This window comes from Zootermopsis nevadensis, unplaced genomic scaffold (assembly GCF_977971745.1).
Source record: "Zootermopsis nevadensis isolate Lab colony 2312 unplaced genomic scaffold, Znev_1.0 Znev_ptg000001l, whole genome shotgun sequence".
In the NCBI taxonomy this organism is placed as follows: domain Eukaryota; kingdom Metazoa; phylum Arthropoda; class Insecta; order Blattodea; family Termopsidae; genus Zootermopsis; species Zootermopsis nevadensis.
Window position 1 is genome coordinate 13,668,116 of NW_028259133.1, and position 19,099 is coordinate 13,687,214.

General features: G+C 35.3%; 1 protein-coding gene across 8 annotated transcripts in view; it reads right to left on the reverse strand.

The window, feature by feature from the left end:
• Positions 1-828: 828 nt before the first annotated feature.
• FER (tyrosine-protein kinase Fer) overlaps positions 829-19,099 on the reverse strand; it is a 28,816-nt gene continuing 10,545 nt past the window's right edge. For 6 of the 8 annotated variants that reach the window (XM_087343212.1, XM_087343194.1, XM_087343201.1 and 3 more), the window contains 9 exons: positions 18,478-18,673; positions 16,030-16,344; positions 11,088-11,285; positions 10,619-10,795; positions 9,395-9,608; positions 8,909-9,061; positions 7,379-7,501; positions 6,439-6,561; positions 829-6,277 (listed from right to left, as the gene is read on the reverse strand). In XM_087343212.1, coding sequence (XP_087199338.1) covers positions 6,135-6,277; positions 6,439-6,561; positions 7,379-7,501; positions 8,909-9,061; positions 9,395-9,608; positions 10,619-10,795; positions 11,088-11,285; positions 16,030-16,344; positions 18,478-18,673 — 1,642 coding nt within the window. In that variant the 3' untranslated portion in view covers positions 829-6,134. The remainder of the gene's footprint in view (positions 6,278-6,438; positions 6,562-7,378; positions 7,502-8,908; positions 9,062-9,394; positions 9,609-10,618; positions 10,796-11,087; positions 11,286-16,029; positions 16,345-18,477; positions 18,674-19,099) is intronic. The other 2 variants (XM_022064110.2, XM_022064138.2) reach the window with 2 other exon arrangements.

Below are 19,099 nucleotides of genomic sequence, written 5' to 3' on the forward strand. Positions count from 1 at the left end.
GTCGATGAACGAAAATTCTTCACTTTACGATTTCTTGCCAGTATTTCCCTCACTTCGTCTTCTAATGACTGTTTGAACATTCTTCTTTTGGATTGTCCCACGTGCCTCTTTCCTTTAAATTTTATTTGTAATACCCTTCCCTACATTAAACCTACACATGAAACCACCAAGACATAAAAGTTCCTAAAATGCAAGTAGGTAAGATTATATGAAACATAAGTACTTAATTAAATACCATAAAATGGAATCCCTTTTGTCCAACATTAAAAGGATCTTGGACAATTTTTAAATGGCCAAAAGGGTTACTTCAAAAAAGTCAATGAGACAAACTAATGGCCTCCCTTCTGTTCTGATAATTTGGTCCCTTTGATAGTCAAAATGGGAATAAAGATATTTTCTCTCTCTAAGGCAAACATTTGGATTTTGCTGTAGGTTATTCAGCTAATACTTCAACAAGGTTATTTAATATATTTTGTATTGGAAATAATAAATTAATAATAAACCCCCATTGTAACTCTGTCCACCACAAATACAACAGATCTTTCTTTAACCACAACCCATTTGAGACGTGTGTGCTTATCATAAGACAAATCACAGAGCCAGATGAATTTTCATTTGCAACATTAACTCTGTACAGAAGGCACTCTTTTTAAAATATGTTCATCTGTCCATATCCATACCATTATTAACTGATTTCAATTCACTTTAATTTTATCAATTTAAATTTAGCATTAATGAACATATTCTGTTACATATATTTATGCAATAGTGGGAGAACATCTTTCAAGCCTGCTAAGATAAACCTATTTAACTGTACAACAGTAAGCCTAAAAGAACACAATAGTATTTATTATTATTATTACTTTATATAAAACCTGTACAACATTAAGTTAACACTCATAAACACATTAAAACTATTTAAAAACAAACAAACAAACTCATACATTAACATAAACAGTTCAGAATGCAGAAGATTCTGCACATAAATATGGCATCTATGTAAATGGCAAACAAGTAGGGCTGACTAATACAATAACAATGAAAATTCTGCTCCACAGGACTTACACTCTCAAAATAAACTGAATATCACACAACTGTAGCATGTAGATTTCTGTCTTCTGGGTTGTTGCGCTGTGTAGTCTGGTAGATGTTTACCAACGTTTCAGAGGTGCCTCCGTCATCAGGGCGCACAGCGCAACAACCCAGAAGACAGAAATCTTCATACTCACCGCTGTGAAAACCTCAAATCATACAACTGTAGCATGTACTGATTTTTCTGTGTAAATATCAGACCTTGGTCAGCATGTCTTACTGAAAAATTAACCAAACCGATTCCATCAATTTTACATTAATATGAACATGAGATCCACACTCATCATCTGATTTGGGTCTTGGTCTGTCTACTGATGTCCAGTAAATGACTATGCTATACTTCAGATATTTTATAACATATGCAGTGCTTATCCCTTAACATTAGAAGCTGTTATATCCTTAAATCAACTGTCACATTAAACATATATATGTCTGTGTACATAACACTACATATGAAACATATAATCATCCATACTCTCAGTAAGATATTTTACACATTACTAACCAGTAAATTTATTAATACTCATGCTTTAATAACCCCGAAGAATACACTCTTCAGTTAATTGTCTCAACTAATTAACAAACATGTGGAGCAAGATTTTATTGAACTTTATATTAATACAAAGTGATCAAGATCTCAGATAAATTCACAACACTGCTAGCATATTTAAGAACCACTGAGTTTTATTTTGAAATTAAGTGCAATTAGTGTTACACTACATTGGAGCAACACCTCAATATCAATTTCATGTAGCCAGTCATAGACAGATTGTATCCATCCTGTGTATATTAGTTCAATTTTTTATCATGTACCTGACAATTATAATGGCAAGAGTGATGAGAAATTAATTATGGAGAATTCTAAGGAAACCTGACACATCAGAACCATACATCTCACAGAAAATGAATTAGAACTATACGCCAATACTCCAGCCATGCAACTTTGTACAATTATACAGGTTTTCCATTTAAAATGAAACCCCAATTACTACACAAACACCTTCACGACACAAAACAAAATAAATGGCAATATTAAATCCTTGTAGCCGTATCAAATTGTTTCTTGAAATCATTACAGCAATACTTTCAGCTGTTTGTCACTCTATGAGCACCTGCCACAGACAAACACTTCCTGTGCCTGAAATGTTGTTACCCATCACTGTATTGTCTTATTCAGTACTTCCTTGTCAGGATATTCATTGCTAAATGCTTCACAAAGAACTGGGATACTGGGAACGACCTGTTCTTCAAGTGTCTGAGCACTGTGGGTCCCAACTTTTCGTTGGTTTGATCTATAGACATTCGGTAGGAGTCCTTGGACGAGGGATCGGCCCATCGCAAGGCTTCTACCTGTACACAGGACAGCACGATACAGAAGAACGCGGACAAACATCCATGGCTTTCACAAAAAACAGTAAATGATTTTGAAGTGAAGTAATGTTTAAGAATGAACATACATTCTGCTTATGAATGCACCATGTTTGCATCTGCACAGCTTTTGTGGAACTGGCATATGATAGCATAGTAAACTCGAGTGTCATGGGGGAGAAGAGAAGGGTCTATTACATGAGGGTGGACCTACTTCTTATATCACCTTTGTTTGTACTTTAGTATGTGACCTGTTGGGTTATGTTCTTAAATGGTACATCCTGTATGTTTTACTGATCTGATATATTAACAAGAATGGTAAGATACAGACGTACCATATTCTTAAATATCCTTCACAGCAAATCATGAATAAATGTATAAGACATACGAAAATATACAGACAACGTAATATATATCTTACATGCAACTCAATGTCACACCTCATCACCAAGCTATACTATGGAGTTCCATCGTAACTTGTATTAATATCAGGACTGAAGTATATAACAGAGAGGTAGGTAATAATGCACACAAAGAGAACCTAAATCTCAAAAAGTTTAAATATTTTCACTTATGTAGTATGTAGACTGGAATATGTGAATTACAAATGAAATTAAAACCCATAATATGAAATATCTATGGCATCTTTAACTTTTTTTAAATACACACATAACAGTCAATACTGAACATCACAACTGAATAGTTAGCACTCCTGCTTTGTGGGTGGGAGATCTCAGGTTCAAATCTCAGCTCAGAAACAGGCTAGCCTTAGACTTATGTGGTTATCCTCAGTCCCTCCAGGCAAATGCTGTGATAGTATCTTAAATGAGGCCATGATTATTCACTAATCATATTATCTTTTGGCACTATACAATCTGAGACAATATCATCATTAAATCAACCATTAATAAATAAAATATAACAGTGAAAAATAAAAATGTCTGCAACCTCCTAGAAGTTTAATGAACCCTATAAATAGGATGTCTTGACCTTGGTCAAAGCAAGTACTGTATCTTTTGTTCAAATGGACAGAATCTCTTATCTTCACTGTGAAAGACAGTAGACAACTGCAAGCCATGCTGCACTAATAACAGCATAAGAGAAGAAATTTCAGTATATTTAAAATTCAAATAAGGAACAAGTCATAGTGGCCATAGTAACAGCATATATGCAATGAATGTGGTGATGAAAAAATATACTGTTTCAGCCATCTATGTTTGCTGGTCTCATCACTTCAATAGAAGAATAAAGTACACTTGAGTCTTGCATTCTAATTTTGACGGCATACATTCATGTTATAAAATGCAAACAGACGACATCAAGTGCAGATGTATTTTAACTGCAGCCTCAGTAGAAAAATAAACAGAGAATCCCAATAAAAAGTTAGTAAAACAGTAAATTTAAGTTACGGACATAAGAATTTAAGAAGCAGGGTGTCATGGAAAATACTGTGGGGATACTGTTGTAGCCACGAGCTGCAACACCATAAACAATTTCTCATTACCAGAAAATGTCCCTACACTGCAATCTAGAGCGATTCTTAATATAAAAATACAGACTAAAATCTTAATACTGTTTGTGGACTGTAACAATCTGTCTGGATAAAATTTGACTCTGACTGGCATCAAGATGGACATAATAATACTACAATGGCATTTAAACTGTCCTCCATTTTAATTAATCTAAATTGATACCATGCCAATATGTATTTATTATCAAGGAAGCAATTAAACTTTGTGTTCAAATTCACAAGTTTTAATAAAAAACTTGATATTTGCAAAAATGGCATGGTAATCATGATATTACAATACTGGATGGATCCATAAATTCATGGTTAAATACACAATATACATACTTACATGGTGGAACACACAAAGAAAAAATGTTGGATAACTCAAAATCCATGTTATTGTCAAGTACAAAAATGCACAAATACTAACTACAGAAAATAACTACAGCATTAATACTTTAAGTGTTCCCTACGAACAGTTTCTAAAGAGTACAGTTCTCTTTCAATTTTTCTGCGTGCATAATATTCAAACATCCATCTCAAATAACACCCATAAACATTTTTCTCCTTCCACAAATTACAGCACATATATGAAATTCAAGAGAATATATCAAATGCTGTGTTCCATCATGTACAAATTCTATTTAACAAGGCAACACAAATATCTGATGTCAATATTAACAAACTTCTATACACAATTTGTTTCAGTATGCATGAGTGAGTAATTATACTATTATAATGTGATCAAAGTAAAGTTGAATACTTCAGAAAGCACATTCATTACATATTATCATTACAAACATTTTCTTCAGAACTATTTTACACATATTATTGATTTGTATGAGATATCAAGAAAATATACCTTTTCATCATATGACTGAAAGAGGAATGAAGAGGAAAAGACTATAAGCTGATGCTTTAGTCTCACTTACGCATACAACATGAACAGAACTTCACACATATAACACTTCTTTCAAAAATTATATTCATATTCAAGGAGTGTACTGAAATATAATAAAAAATAAATAATTGAATGGAGAAAACCCCATCAATGAAAGCCCTAGACAATGACTGGACAGTTACCAACATAACCCTATAAAGCCAAAGTTTCTCTAAATAATATTTAAACATTAAATTCCTACCAAGAAGAAAACACGACACTGCCCCATTACGATGATATGTTAGTTACTGCTGTTGAAACTAACAGATACGTATATGGGAACAATACAGAGTTGTTGAACGTTAAAGTAGGTGCTGCATACACTTACCACTAGGCTTTAAAGGAGTAAGGGCCAAGAAATGAAAGAATGATGAACTAAATTTTTCACACATACGCTGACACTTCGGCCAAAGTCTCTGGGTCCTCTGCTCTTAGGAAACTGGTGCAAAAATTATAAAATGGACATAAGACCAAACCTGCAATTTGACATTTCTAGTTGTGGATTGCATGCTAATGTTTGTATGCATGATTTTATACTTTAGATAAATATTAAACACTGCACGGTATGCAAGGTTTTAAGCAGTCACATTAAGATTATACATAAGAATGCCCATAAAATATCATAAATAAACCCCTAGTAAAAGAACAATGATTCTGAAGATTTCTGTCTTCTGGGATGTTGCGCTGTGTAGTCTGGTCGATGTTTACTCGGAAGACAGAAATCTTCATACTCACCGCTGTGAAAACCTCAAATCTTAAACAATGATTCTGTTAACCACATAATAATTATGTACCATTTTGTAGGCTTCAACACATATTCAGTCTAGAGTAACACACAATTACCAAACAGTATGATTTTGTATGACACATGAAATACCAAAGCTGCTCCATACTCCAAAGTTAGAAACCAAAATGACTGCCTCTTAATAACATTCATCTAAGTTTGACCACCTTAGGAGTATTCCCAAGCAAGACTATGTAATAACTGATATAGCAAAATTTTTGTTTTTCATAGAAATGAAGAGGAAACATAATACTTGGGTTGAAAGACATTTTCTGCCTGTAGAGTGCAACTAAATAAATCTCACACAGAAACACCGTATGAAATGATACTCTTTCTACACCACTAATTTATATTATGTACTGAAAGTTCCTGTGGTGAACCTAATAAATTATCCAAAATAATGGAAATGAAGACAGGATGATGGGTTTGTAGAATAGGTACTATCTATGTGCACCATACAGTGTGTCAACAACCAAAAATATCTGGTCAAAATGTGGACGATTTTCTGGTTCATATTCCCAGCACCTTAACATAAGACGATACATTTCATCTGGAGTGCCTTCTGGTGCAGGCATCCGATAACCTGTAAGAAGTATAAACAAACTGAAACTCAAGACAGGGTAATTTCTGAAGCATCTTGAAGAGTATGTTATGAGGGGGAGAACAGAAAAATCAGAGAAATGTCATGCAAGGCTAATATAATCCATCACATTACAACGAATTCACTTTATACTGCTTGCTTACCAGTGTCTATTTTCTCTCTTGCTTTGGAATTGCTAAGTCCACTGTATGGTGTCCCTCCATGTGAAAATATCTCCCATGCCAGTACTCCATAGCTCCACACATCACACAGGGATGTGTATTTGCCTATGTGAAACAAGATAAATGTGACATGCACAGAATATGCGCAGCTGACAGTCAAACCTTTACTTACGACTTGGCAAGTCAAGGATATCTCAACCTCAGGCATTAGTTTTAATCCTTTCTAGATCAATGTAGAGGCAGAATTTTGGCACCACATTTAATTAATTTTCACCATTAATGCTTTTCCAAATAATTAGGATTTTGTTTCAAGAAGCTACTGAAAAGTTTGTGTGTACTGCTATTTCATAAGTATGTATATGAAACTAGCCTACACTTGAAGATGGCTGTCTTCTGCGCTGTTGTGCCATGTACTCTGGTAGAAGATTACGGACATTTCAAAGGTCCTTGCTGCCTCCATCATCAGGGAGATGAGTCACTCTGAAATGTCGGTAAACTTCTAACAGACTACATGGTGCAATAACCCAGAAGACAGCCATCTTCAGACCAACAGCCATGAAAACCTCAAATCCTGCCAGCCTACATTTAATATTTAAAATTCTTCACATATCATTATTCCATTTCAAAATGTCCTTTAGAGAATTTCAATGCCATTTTCAAACTACATACACATACAAAATTGCCAGGTGAAAAGTGGCACAGTATTTAGAATAAAAATAAAACTGAAGTCTGAAAAGAAGCAGCATACAATGACAACATTGAAGCTTCTTGGCTTGTTACTGGTATTACCTAAATAAATTTGTTTATAGCTAAGAACAGAAGGTATCCAATACCATAACAACAGCTGTCATGTAAAAATCAAATGTTAAAAGACCGTAAAATGTAATCCCTGCAAAATTCATACATTTCAACACTTACTTACCAAAATTCAATGCTTCAGGGGCTGTCCACTTGATAGGAATTTGTTTCATTCCATCTGATACTATGTATTCTTCTTCTTCTCGTGACATTCCAAAATCTGATATCTTCACAATGTTTTCATAACCTTAAAAAGATCAGTTATCAAATATTCATGTTCAGACCTCACAGCCAGCTAAAAGTTCATCAGGTAGCCAGGTGTTTTACAAATTCTCAATGCTGGAATTCTTACTAAACTACAAATGCAGTGGAAGATGGTGTCTTAATAAAAATAAATGCAGATTTGGCACTCCATGAAACAAATAGGTTGTAAATAGCAGTATCCAGTGATAAGAAATATCACTGAATACTGAAGAATTGATGTCTTGTTGTTAACAATATGTTTCTACTGGATGCTGACTATATATTATCAAATAAAGGGAAGTATATACAGTGATTGAAAGCCTTACAGCAAAATATTAGGAGACAATTTGTTATAAACTGTAAATAAATTGTTATTTGATCAACCACCCCTGCTGAGTTACAATGTTTTGCCACATTTTAAGAAAGTGGAATAATTGTTCATTCATACATTTAGTTATGTACACTGAACATCTTTAATGCTTTTCATTACAATAACTGAAAAGCAAGGATTGTGACCTAAACATGCAAGACTATTACAGAAGGAACAAGAGTAGAACAAATGTTTCTGTTTCCCTCATAGATTTTATTTACGCTGGACATGTTTGACATCCTGTCTGTTAACACAGCTATTTCAATCTCAAGCGAACTTATGTTGCTGACAGAGCAGTGTTTTAGTGGGATTAAGTTCAGATGATTTTCATGTAACACTGATACAGGCTGCTGATCTTAATGAATTGTAATACTTTCACAAAAATGGTGAATGATTGGGTTTGAACATATTTAAAATAAAAAAATTCTTAACCTACTTCCTTAATTTTAAAAAGGAACTTAAGCTTGTGATATCACCGTTGTAGTTTCTTGGCTCCACAACCCAGCTGTGGGTTTTCACCGCCTCCTTTTCAGAGGTTTCCTAGTCTTTGAAGTGTGTATTTGTGAGTAGTGAGTGACCAGCCCACTGATTTTGCACAATTTCTACTCAATTCTGATTTGACTGCTACAGCCACCTATTAGTGAATCAGGAGAGACTAGGGTGAGAAATGGCCGCTGAATTTTGCTTACGAAACATCTCGTATCATGCTCGCAAGGTTCTTTTACATGCCGTAAATCTACGACACGAGACCGCCAGCCCCCCCCCAAAATCATGTCCTAATAACATCTGTATCATCCAACCAATTTTCACCAGACTTGGTATGAACGTGAAACAAACAATATCCATAGCAATCTTCATTCATTACTTTTAAGCTGTTTAACAGACAATTTAGTGGTGGTTACCTGAAGCCTTCTTTATCCAATAGTAATGCTTCTCCTTCTTCTATCATTTCCACTTAAATGGGGTGATGACCAAAAGTGCATGATGGTTTGGTAATCGATACATAAGAAATTACATGATTAAGATAAAGGTGTATCTTACCGACTAGACAATTTCGAGCAGCTAAATCTCGGTGGATACAGTTCTTTGACTCAAGATAGCGCATTCCAGCAGCCGCATCTCGACACATTCCAAGTAATTGTTTCTGTGTCAGACTTCCAGCATGATTCCGCAGAAACGTGAGCAGCGAACCTCCTAAACAAGATTCACACCAAACAGTACAAAACTTAGTTATAACATCTGAGTCACCTCTGAGCAGAATGTAAAGGTTTCTTTATGCAATAGTGGCAATGTAAAATTCCTTAATTTGGGCAAACAATCAAACAGGTTATATGTACCGGACTGTTGAAAATCCTTTAATTCAGCGATAAAAAATACCATACTCTACCACTGTAACTAATCTACCTGTAATTACAGTTAAAAAGTTATTCCATCACAAAGAGAATTAAATCAGCAAAAACGAAAAATTGTTGACAATAATAAAAAAGAATTATTTTGATTCACATTTTCCTTTTCAGAATTACATACCTGGTACCAGCTCCATTACAATCATGATAGGCTGTTTCTGGACACAAATGCCAATCAATTTTACAATGTTTGGGTGGTCATACTGCTTTAGTATACGCCCTTCTTGCAGGAACTTCTTCTTGTGTTCATCTGGTAGAGTCATGCGACATGTTTTCACGGCCACTTCCTTCTTGCCAGTCTTGAGATGTGCTTTGTACACATCTCCAAAATTGCCCTGAATCAACATCATCTACAGTCAGCAACATTCAATCTTTATTACGCAAACAATTACAAAAGCTGGAATTTATCAATCATTTTCTTGTAAAAATCTATGTGAGAAATGTCTAACTAATAAAGACGTCAGAATTTATCCTTTGGAAAGATGCAGACAATGTTTGAGGAATATGGAAATGGGAACTTGGAAAGATATATAGGTCAAATGAATAGGAGTCATGAAGATAAAGTACAATTTGGATGTAGTAAGAATACATGAGGTCAGAATGATGAAGGTAGTCATGTAAAGAGAATATTTATTTTGCAACAAAGAAAAGAATAAGAATCAGAAATTGAAAATGGGCTCTTCTGTAAAGACTTGGAACAGAAAAAAACAGAGTTTGTTAATGTTAGGGTGTTGTAAAAACTGAAATTCTCTTGGACCAGCAGCTTGAATGTGCAGAGCCCAACTGATAATGAAAATAATGTCAAAGATAGTTTTTAAGAAGAATTACACTGTGTATTTAATCAGTCTGGTAGACACAACATAAAAAATTTGCTAGATGATTTTGGCGCTAAAATCAAATGGGAAGATATGGAAACCAATTTCAGGGAATAAAAGTTTATCTAATGAAAGTACTTGCAATTTGTCTCAGCTTTTTTTAAAACGAAATGTACGAAAATAATGACATTTCTTATTTATTAAGACAAATTTATGGATATATATTCCTGTTCACTAAATTCCATTATGTATTGCCATGTGCTGCATAATGCTCCAAAGCTATATCAGAATATGCAGCTAATGGCAAAAATACGGGTAACAAGAAATAACTTCAATTAAATTAAGTGATATGAATCTAATATGGTAAATTTAATAAATAATTAATTAATCAGTCCTTTAGTGTCAAATAAGAGTATACTAATGTAATAAAGCTATCACAACAGGCATCATTTGAAATTTTGCTTACCCTAACATTTACTCTGACTCAGAAAAGCAGCTTAAGTACAACACAAAATGTATCAGTTCCTTACCCGCCCAATCTTATCCAGCAGAACAACATCATCATTGTTGAGTTCCCAGCGTTCTCTTAAGATGGGTTTTCTCAAAACAGCACCAGACCTTCCCGTGACAGGCAGACCACTTTGGTACTGATGCAGTATAAGTTCCTGTATTGTCGGGAATGCTGGTCCTTCAAACCGGAAGTGACCCTGTGGGGAAGTTCACACATTCTGTATAGCCAACGTATCAGATATCCTAGAAATAAGTTTATAGTTGCTCACATGTCGATGGTATTGTATCGGCAGTGCTTGTAGATGAATGTAATCTACATTTTAATACAGATTCCTAACACCAAAATAAACTGATGCTTCTGTGTACTATAGATAATCATCATTGCTGCTCTGCATGCAGACCTAGACAAATATTCATGTTTATCTCATTAACAATTCACAATATGAAAGACATGCAAAAAAATTACACGATTCAATGAGATGAACTTACCTCTGCTGTAGTCTGCACAATGAAATGTTTGTGCCCACCCCAGCACACCGACAAAACAGTCTGACACTCATCATTTCTGGTCGTTTCCCTTACTAGGAAGTCTCCTTCATGTGTCAACAGCCTCACCACCTCTTCACGAGGCAAAACACCATGAAACCATTCCTCGTCCACCAGTGGTCGATGAGCAGACAGTGACATCTGTGACCACGCATATCACGTACGTTTTCAATAAATAAAAATGTAATTCGAAAGTACTATATCCAAATCCTCCTCATATCAGAATCCTCTACCAAAATAAAACAAATGCTAACTCAAATATAAACAGACTTTTTACTTTTAACGGCAAAGAAAGAACTGATAACACATGTTTGAATTTTTTAGCTTCCAAATAAAAAGCTTTTACAAGACTTTTACACAGATTAATACAATGTACAGAAATAAAAAAAAAAATTAACTTCAATTAGCTTACTGTTCTTTACTTAAAAATAAAAATTTGGATGCTATAGTTATCACAACTGTATTCTAGGTCAAAGTTACTTATCTTTTTAAAAAAATGTACTGTAAGAGATTATAAATTTCCTAAAATAACCAACCAACTAGGTGGAACCCGAAGGTTCATCACCGAATTAACCAAAGCCCTCTACTGATCTCTGTTCTGGACCAACAAAATCCAATTGCCTTCAACTCCTATCTCCCACAGATCCCACTTGATATTATCCTCCCATCTACGTCCAGGTCTCCCCAGCAGTCTCTTCCCTTCGGGCTTCCCAGCCAATACTCAGTGCACACCTCTCGCCCCATGCCCTGCCCATATCATTCTTCTTGACTTGATCACCCTGACAATATTGGGGGAGTAGTACAAATTTTTTAGCTCATCACTATGCAGTTTTCTCCATACCCCATCCTATTCTCTCCAAGGCCCAAATAACCTACTCAACACCCTTTTCTCAGACACCTGCAATCTGTGTTCCTCTCTGAGAGTAAAAGATCATGTTTTGTACCCATACAAAACAACAGGCAAAATTATTTAGTATATTTTAATCCCAATTTATAAAGCCCACATTTGTCAATTTGTGAAACAGACATATTCCTGATATTTTCATACACTGACATTTCACTTATCAAATTACTTTCCCCATTAGTATTTTTAAGAAAATAACTGATTCTTCAGCACTAACATTTTAGATTGTGAAAGAATTTATTGTCATTATGACAAACAGGAGCCAAATATTATAAAATCTTGTCCACATTACATAAAAATGCAACTTTTGTGGTCTCCTTTCCACACCAATATTGCACAATGAGAATTATGTGTTGAAGACAGCAAAACCAACTGAGACTTGCATTTAATGCAATTAACTTCAATCCAATCCAAACCCCTAAACCCTATTTCCATATGAATATTCTACCTTTACATTTCTCTTGGTATTTAAAACTGAATGAGTGGTTTCAATTTCCCCAGGGTATCATCTGCCATTGTTACCATCCTTCCTGACCCTGCCATCCTTAAGAAAAAACTTGTAACCCATTTCTGAGGTGCACCCACAATTATACCTGATGGTCAATTTTTAACATGGGTGCCAAGCCACAGTGGCTGTTACTTGTCTTTTTAATTTTACACTTTCCCTTTCCTTTAAATATGCAGAATGTTTAGAGGCCATCTGGAGGGATGCAAGAAATATTTTTTGATAGGTGCATTTCTGCAAACAACTCCAATCATGTACAACTGACAGAAAAGGTCAGATAAACAAATAAAAGTTCTAATGCATTGTTAAGAAGTACGTACATACATACATACATTATTCGGCTACCTAAAACCAAACATTTCAAATTTGGAAGCTTCTAAAGCAAGATCTTTTAACACCCCAATTCTGATTAGTCAAACTGCACATATAAAATTTATTCACCTTGCACCATCTATTCACTCTAGTCCATAAAATATTTATCTTACATATGAGTACAATACAATCAAATAAAAATAAAATGAAGCCTTCACATGTCTCTAAAAATAACTGTAGCATACCTGAAACAGAGCAAAGCATAACAAACACAATTTCCAAACATATCGCTCTCATATATCAATGTATGAAGGGCCTGTCTTATCCCAAAACAAGATCTACTTGCATGCTCTAGCAAAAATGCCCATCATACTTTTCTTAAAACTAAACATACCAGTTAGTTACTAGTATAAAGTTTATCAACAATCAACTTGTTATAACAATCTCAATGCAACATGCCTGCATGTGAAACAAAAAAAGGTCCTAGTGCTTGTTAAACCACTCATAACATTCATAAGGTACCACTTACTACATTACAAAGTAAAGGGCACAGCCATGGGTGCTGCACACAAGATGAATTATAATACTATATTCAATAAAATGTGTAATTCATGTAAAAATATGTCAATCCATTAACTTTTAAATGTGGCATATTACCACTTTAAGCATTAAAGTCAGGAATTTCATCCATGTATGGATCATCAACCGCGGTCACCAGATACATATTTAACACTTTCTGTTTATAAATTTTTGTGAAAAAATTTCTAAAAACTGTTTATGTACTGATTGCAACATTTTTTAATAATTGATACTAATGTACTATAGGATTCAAATATGTACCACATTAATTTCTGGAATAAAACGCTGAATAGAAATTCATGACATATTCTGCACCCTTGTCTGTCCATTAAATTGTTTTGTCTACAGTTCAGCACTCCTAAAGAAGAGGTACATTTTATTGAATTATGAAATATGAGCAAATTAAATAATTTGACACTCTGTAACTTCCACATATTATTGATACACTTAACAATAATAATACTGACACACAAAATAAACTACATACTATCAAATGTTAAAACTGGGACCTTTTCTTGTAGACAAATCTAAGCTAGCAAATTCTTCAGATTAAACTACCTACTGAAATGCAACTACAGCCAAAACCTTCATTAGTAATAAAATATTAGAAAAGCTGCAAATCGTTCTACAAACACCTGAGAATTAGCAAAACTCTACCTATTTCCTGCTTCATTTTTTCCTACAAAGACATATAAAAACCATTATTATTAATCATCTATCTATAACAGCAGCAATCAGTAAATTTGAAACCACACAACATACATGAAAACGCTTATTCTCAATGAACATTACTGTTAATTTTAAAATTTTGCACCATTTTTATGGAACTTATTTAAAATAATTCCTTATAAACATGGTGTCAATGACATTCACAGGAAAAATCATTGCCTGGCAGTGAATAGAAAAATTTTAACATACACCCAGACAAATATAACAGAAACAGTTCTTTGGTATCCGCTTTATCCCAGTCTTGTTAATTTCATAACACCTGTACAATACACTACCTGATCAAAAGTATCTGGACACCTACGCGAAACTGTCCTCTAAGTGTCCCTCGGATTTACCGCCCAGTAGTGGACATTAATACGGGGTGGGCCCACCCTTGGCATTTATTACAGCTCTAACTCTGCGGGGGAGACTGTCTACCAGGTGTTGGAACGTCACCGGGGGAATAGCTGACCATTCTTCCTGCAACGCTGTAGCAAGCATAGTTAGTGATGTGGGTCATTGGGGTCTGGCGTGCAGTCGCCTTTCTAGTTCATCCCAGAGGTGTTCAATAGGATTGAGATCGGGGCTCTGGGCTGGCCAGTCCATTTACGGAACCTTATTGTTCACAAACCACTCACGAACAGACCCTGCTTTATGGCAGGGAGCATTGTCATGCTAAAACACACGGTTATCATCTCCAAACTGGTCTTCTACCGTAGACAACATGCAGCTGGTCAAAATGTCCTTATATCCTTCCGCCTTTAACGTGCTCCATAGTATTACGAGAGGACCAAGTCCCTTCCATGAAAAACACCCCCACACTGTCACCCCACCTCCGCCAAATTTCACTGTGGGCACTATACAGGCCAGCATGTAGCGTTCACCTAGCATTTGCCACACCCAAACCCTCCCATCGGACTGCCACATGGTATAGCGTGATTCATCACTCCAAATCACGCGTCTCCAGTCGTCCACAGCCCAGTGGCGGCGCTCTTTACACCACTGAAAGTGGCTTGCTTACTGATGTGGCAACCAATAACCATACCACGTTCGAAGTCACTGAGCTCCCTTGCTCCACCCATTCTGTCAGTATCGTGTAGCACTGAACAACATCGAGCCCTCTGCCTCCTTTTATAGCAGCAGCGGCGGTCGTAGTGATATATAGGATCAAGTTTACGTTTACAGAGGGGTGTCCGGATACTTTTGATCAGACAGTGTACATTCCTAATGGTAACAGCTAATTACATTCTTTCAACTGCACAGGTCACAAAACCAAATGACATGGAAAGATGATTATAAATGTCAAATACGTAATGATTTGGAAGATGTGGTTACACCTATATCAGGGTAATATCCCAGCCCTTGTCTACAGACATTCTCAGGCCAGACGGCCAGGGGGCTGGAGCTTATTCAAATCAGGTGCCCCCAAATACAAGCCTAAAGCACTACTCCTATATAAACCTGTCTAGTATAATTTCTTCCAGACTGTATTTGGTTCATTACAGGCGTCAATTTAGCAAGTATTTAGATTTGTCCATGAAAAACATGAATGTATAAATTTCATGCCAAACTAGAGAACAGATTCGGATTAGGAAAAAAACATCAATTCTTTATTTAAAATATTATACCAATCTTCCTTACTTGATTCCTGCCACCAATTCATTTTTGTACTTTTCAGATTAAGGACAAATTTGTGAACTACATGCTTTACAAATCAAGAAGTGTAGACATGTCTATTTTTCCTCTAAGAAAATATGATTATGGTCCTTCAGGGGGACACTGTGAAATGAAAGCTGTTTCTAAAATATAAACTATCAATTTATTTTTATACTTATGTGGATGGCTGCAATTGGTTAACGTTAGTGTAATTAGCTTACCACAGTATAACCACCATCAATAGATGAGCTGTTACTGGTAGAATGGGAATCAGGTGTAATAGGAATGAGTGTTATTTCAGCAGCATCATCACGATCACCATAATCATCATCATCAGCACCACCACCACATACTTTCTCATCATCAGTAGTCTGGGAAGTGTTTTTCTCCTCTTCCCGTCCCTCCCCTGCACTGCGAGGGGGTAAAATAGGGGAGGAAGGAGCAGATAATCTGCGGAACGGTTTGCGAAGGATTTCTACTAAGCGCTGTTGATGCTGTCTTTTCAAAGTGAATGTTGAGGAGGAGCGTTCACCACCCTGGAAAGTGTTACATACCCTATTATTCTCACTGTTTTATTCGTTAATGATGACAGGAAGCAAAAGGATCAGTAAGCTGATCACAATGGGTATTCAAAACTTGAGATTTTTCAGTAGTGTATATAAAAACAAATAAAACTAGTATTTTCTAGAAAAAATGCATTGAAGCAAAGACTTTTCCTTTAGCCATGACATATTTTCTTGCATTGTATAGTACATGTACTATACAATGCAAGAAAATATGTTTCACTAGATTAAATTATGGTACCTTTCACTGAGAAAAGTACTGATTTCGTTGTTTTATTTTGCCATTTTATTAAATTTTTCAATAAAAATGTTTTTTAAGTACTACTTCACATTTTATCACCATTCTTGACAGGGAATATGTAAAAGAGCAATATATTACCAGATTAAGCAGTCTTCTTCACCTACTGAAGCAAAATATTTTAGGCAGTGGTTTTTATATGTATACTAACATAACAAACGGAACATGACTAACAAAGTCAAATTCTGCAGAACCAATAGCACTAATGCAAAGATGTAAGCTATTAATCATACCACCATGAATGCAAAACAAGCACCCAACTGTGCCATAACCCACTGCTGTTACTGAAAATGAAAATATGGTCAGATGCCTAGTGTGGTCCAATATCACTTACACCAACTACATCGATTAGAAGAAATTACTATGCATGGCCATAAGCTTTAATCCCAAAGTAATAGTCTATCTGTATAATGTTGGGCAACAAGATCTGCCCAGGAGAACAAACAGATATTCCAGTGATATTTTGAAATGTCTTTTCAAAGAAATCATTTAATTTCACAAGTATTCATTCAATTTCTTGGTATGGTAGTACCTTCCCATCTTCCAGGTATTGAATTTTCTGCAGTAAAAATATATAATGAAGTCAGAAATTTCAAACAAATTACTTCAAATTAAATATAAACATAAATATAACGATAATAATAATGAAACCAAATTCCAAATTCTTGTAAACCCTTACTCTGATAAGTGTTCTACAATTTCTTACATACGAAATATGTTTATGGTGACATCCTTTTAATTTTGCATAAGCTGGTTTTTGCCTTCATATACAATCAATGTAAACACACATTAATTAACCATATAAACCCACGAATTTCCTACTTTTCCCACTCAAATACTTTACTACTAGAAAGTAATAGCCATGAACGAGATTTGGACAACTTCAGTTGCCCCAGGCACTCTGACCATGGGCATGTCTCATCAAAGAACAAACAGAACAAAGATATTATACAACAGACATCTTTTAACAAATCCTACAAATTTGAGCATCAATGCAGTATATGCTTTACTTCTTAAACTATAACCGAACCAACTTACCAATTCCACTGCCAAAATATGAAGCAAATAAAGAGAAGGAAGAGAATGTTTAGTGCATAACACATTTTATACAGCAAACAGAATGAAAAATTACAGCATAATTTTCCTTACATTACACATGAATATGACAAGCTTAATAAGTTCTGATTCAACACCTAAAATTCAATTCGTCAGAGCCTGAGTTAGAAATGTGGAATACTGCAACTGATGCCTATTTAATATGTGGAAACAACAGTGTGATATGCATTCAATATAACATACTTCAAGTAAAATTAAATTCTGATCCAAGATGGGAAAATTAATATGCTACTTCTTACTGAGTTAACATTTGTATGATATACGTCTAAACTTTCAATACTATAATTGTGAAACTTGGGAAGAACAAAATGTGGAGGAGACAGAAAATAACAAGATGAAGAAAAAATTACATAGACAGGGGCTTCATAATTTCTAATATTCACTTAGTGATAAATCAAGGAGCATAAGATGGGTGGGGCATATAGTGAAGTGGTACACACGGGGGAGGTACAAAATCTTATTCAGAAAGCCACAAGGGAAATATCACTTTGTAGACACAGAAGCAGACAGATGGGTAACATTCAAATGGAACTAAAAAAACTCAGGTATGAATTAGGTTCGATGGCAGTCTATTGTGAACACATGAATGAACCTTCAGGTTCCATACAAGGAAAAGAACTTATTGGCCATATGAACAACTGTCAGCTTCTCAAAGACTTTTCTCCGTGGAGTTACTCAGCGAGTCATAGTACCTGTTGCTGCTCTGTGTTGGGTGTCCCCATATTGGTATGGTTATCCACAAAGGACGAGTCTATGGAGAGGTCACAACCAGGTGGCACTTCTTCACAGCCGAGTTCACTAAGCGCACTTTTGATCACCTCCACCTGATGCTGCATTTCTCTCTCCCGGCATCGTAGCTCTTCTAGTTCTCTCCTGCCATGATCCACCCTGCAAGAAAACCATCTCACTTCCATACCATAAGTGGTTTTAGCATTCTCAGGTAAGCTGTGTATGGCATCAGGTATCATATTTCCATCACACACTGTCACTACAACAGAAACTATCTCTCTAAAGTAATGCAAGGTTAGAATGTACTGTAGAGTTTCATGGATCAATGACATCTGAATGGTTATACCCTGGCAAATCTTACATGAGTCTCTAAGCTAAGACATGAACCAGAGACCTCCTGAATAAGAAGGAGTGCTATCGACCTGACCACAATGTTTGATCTCCCCATACTATTAATATTATTAACAAAGCTGTTACAATTACATTTGCATCACTTATAAACTGTAACAAAATGTCATTTCTGCAAGTGTTTACATTATCAGTTAGCATACAAGTAGCTTACATGATTGTCAACAGCACACTACA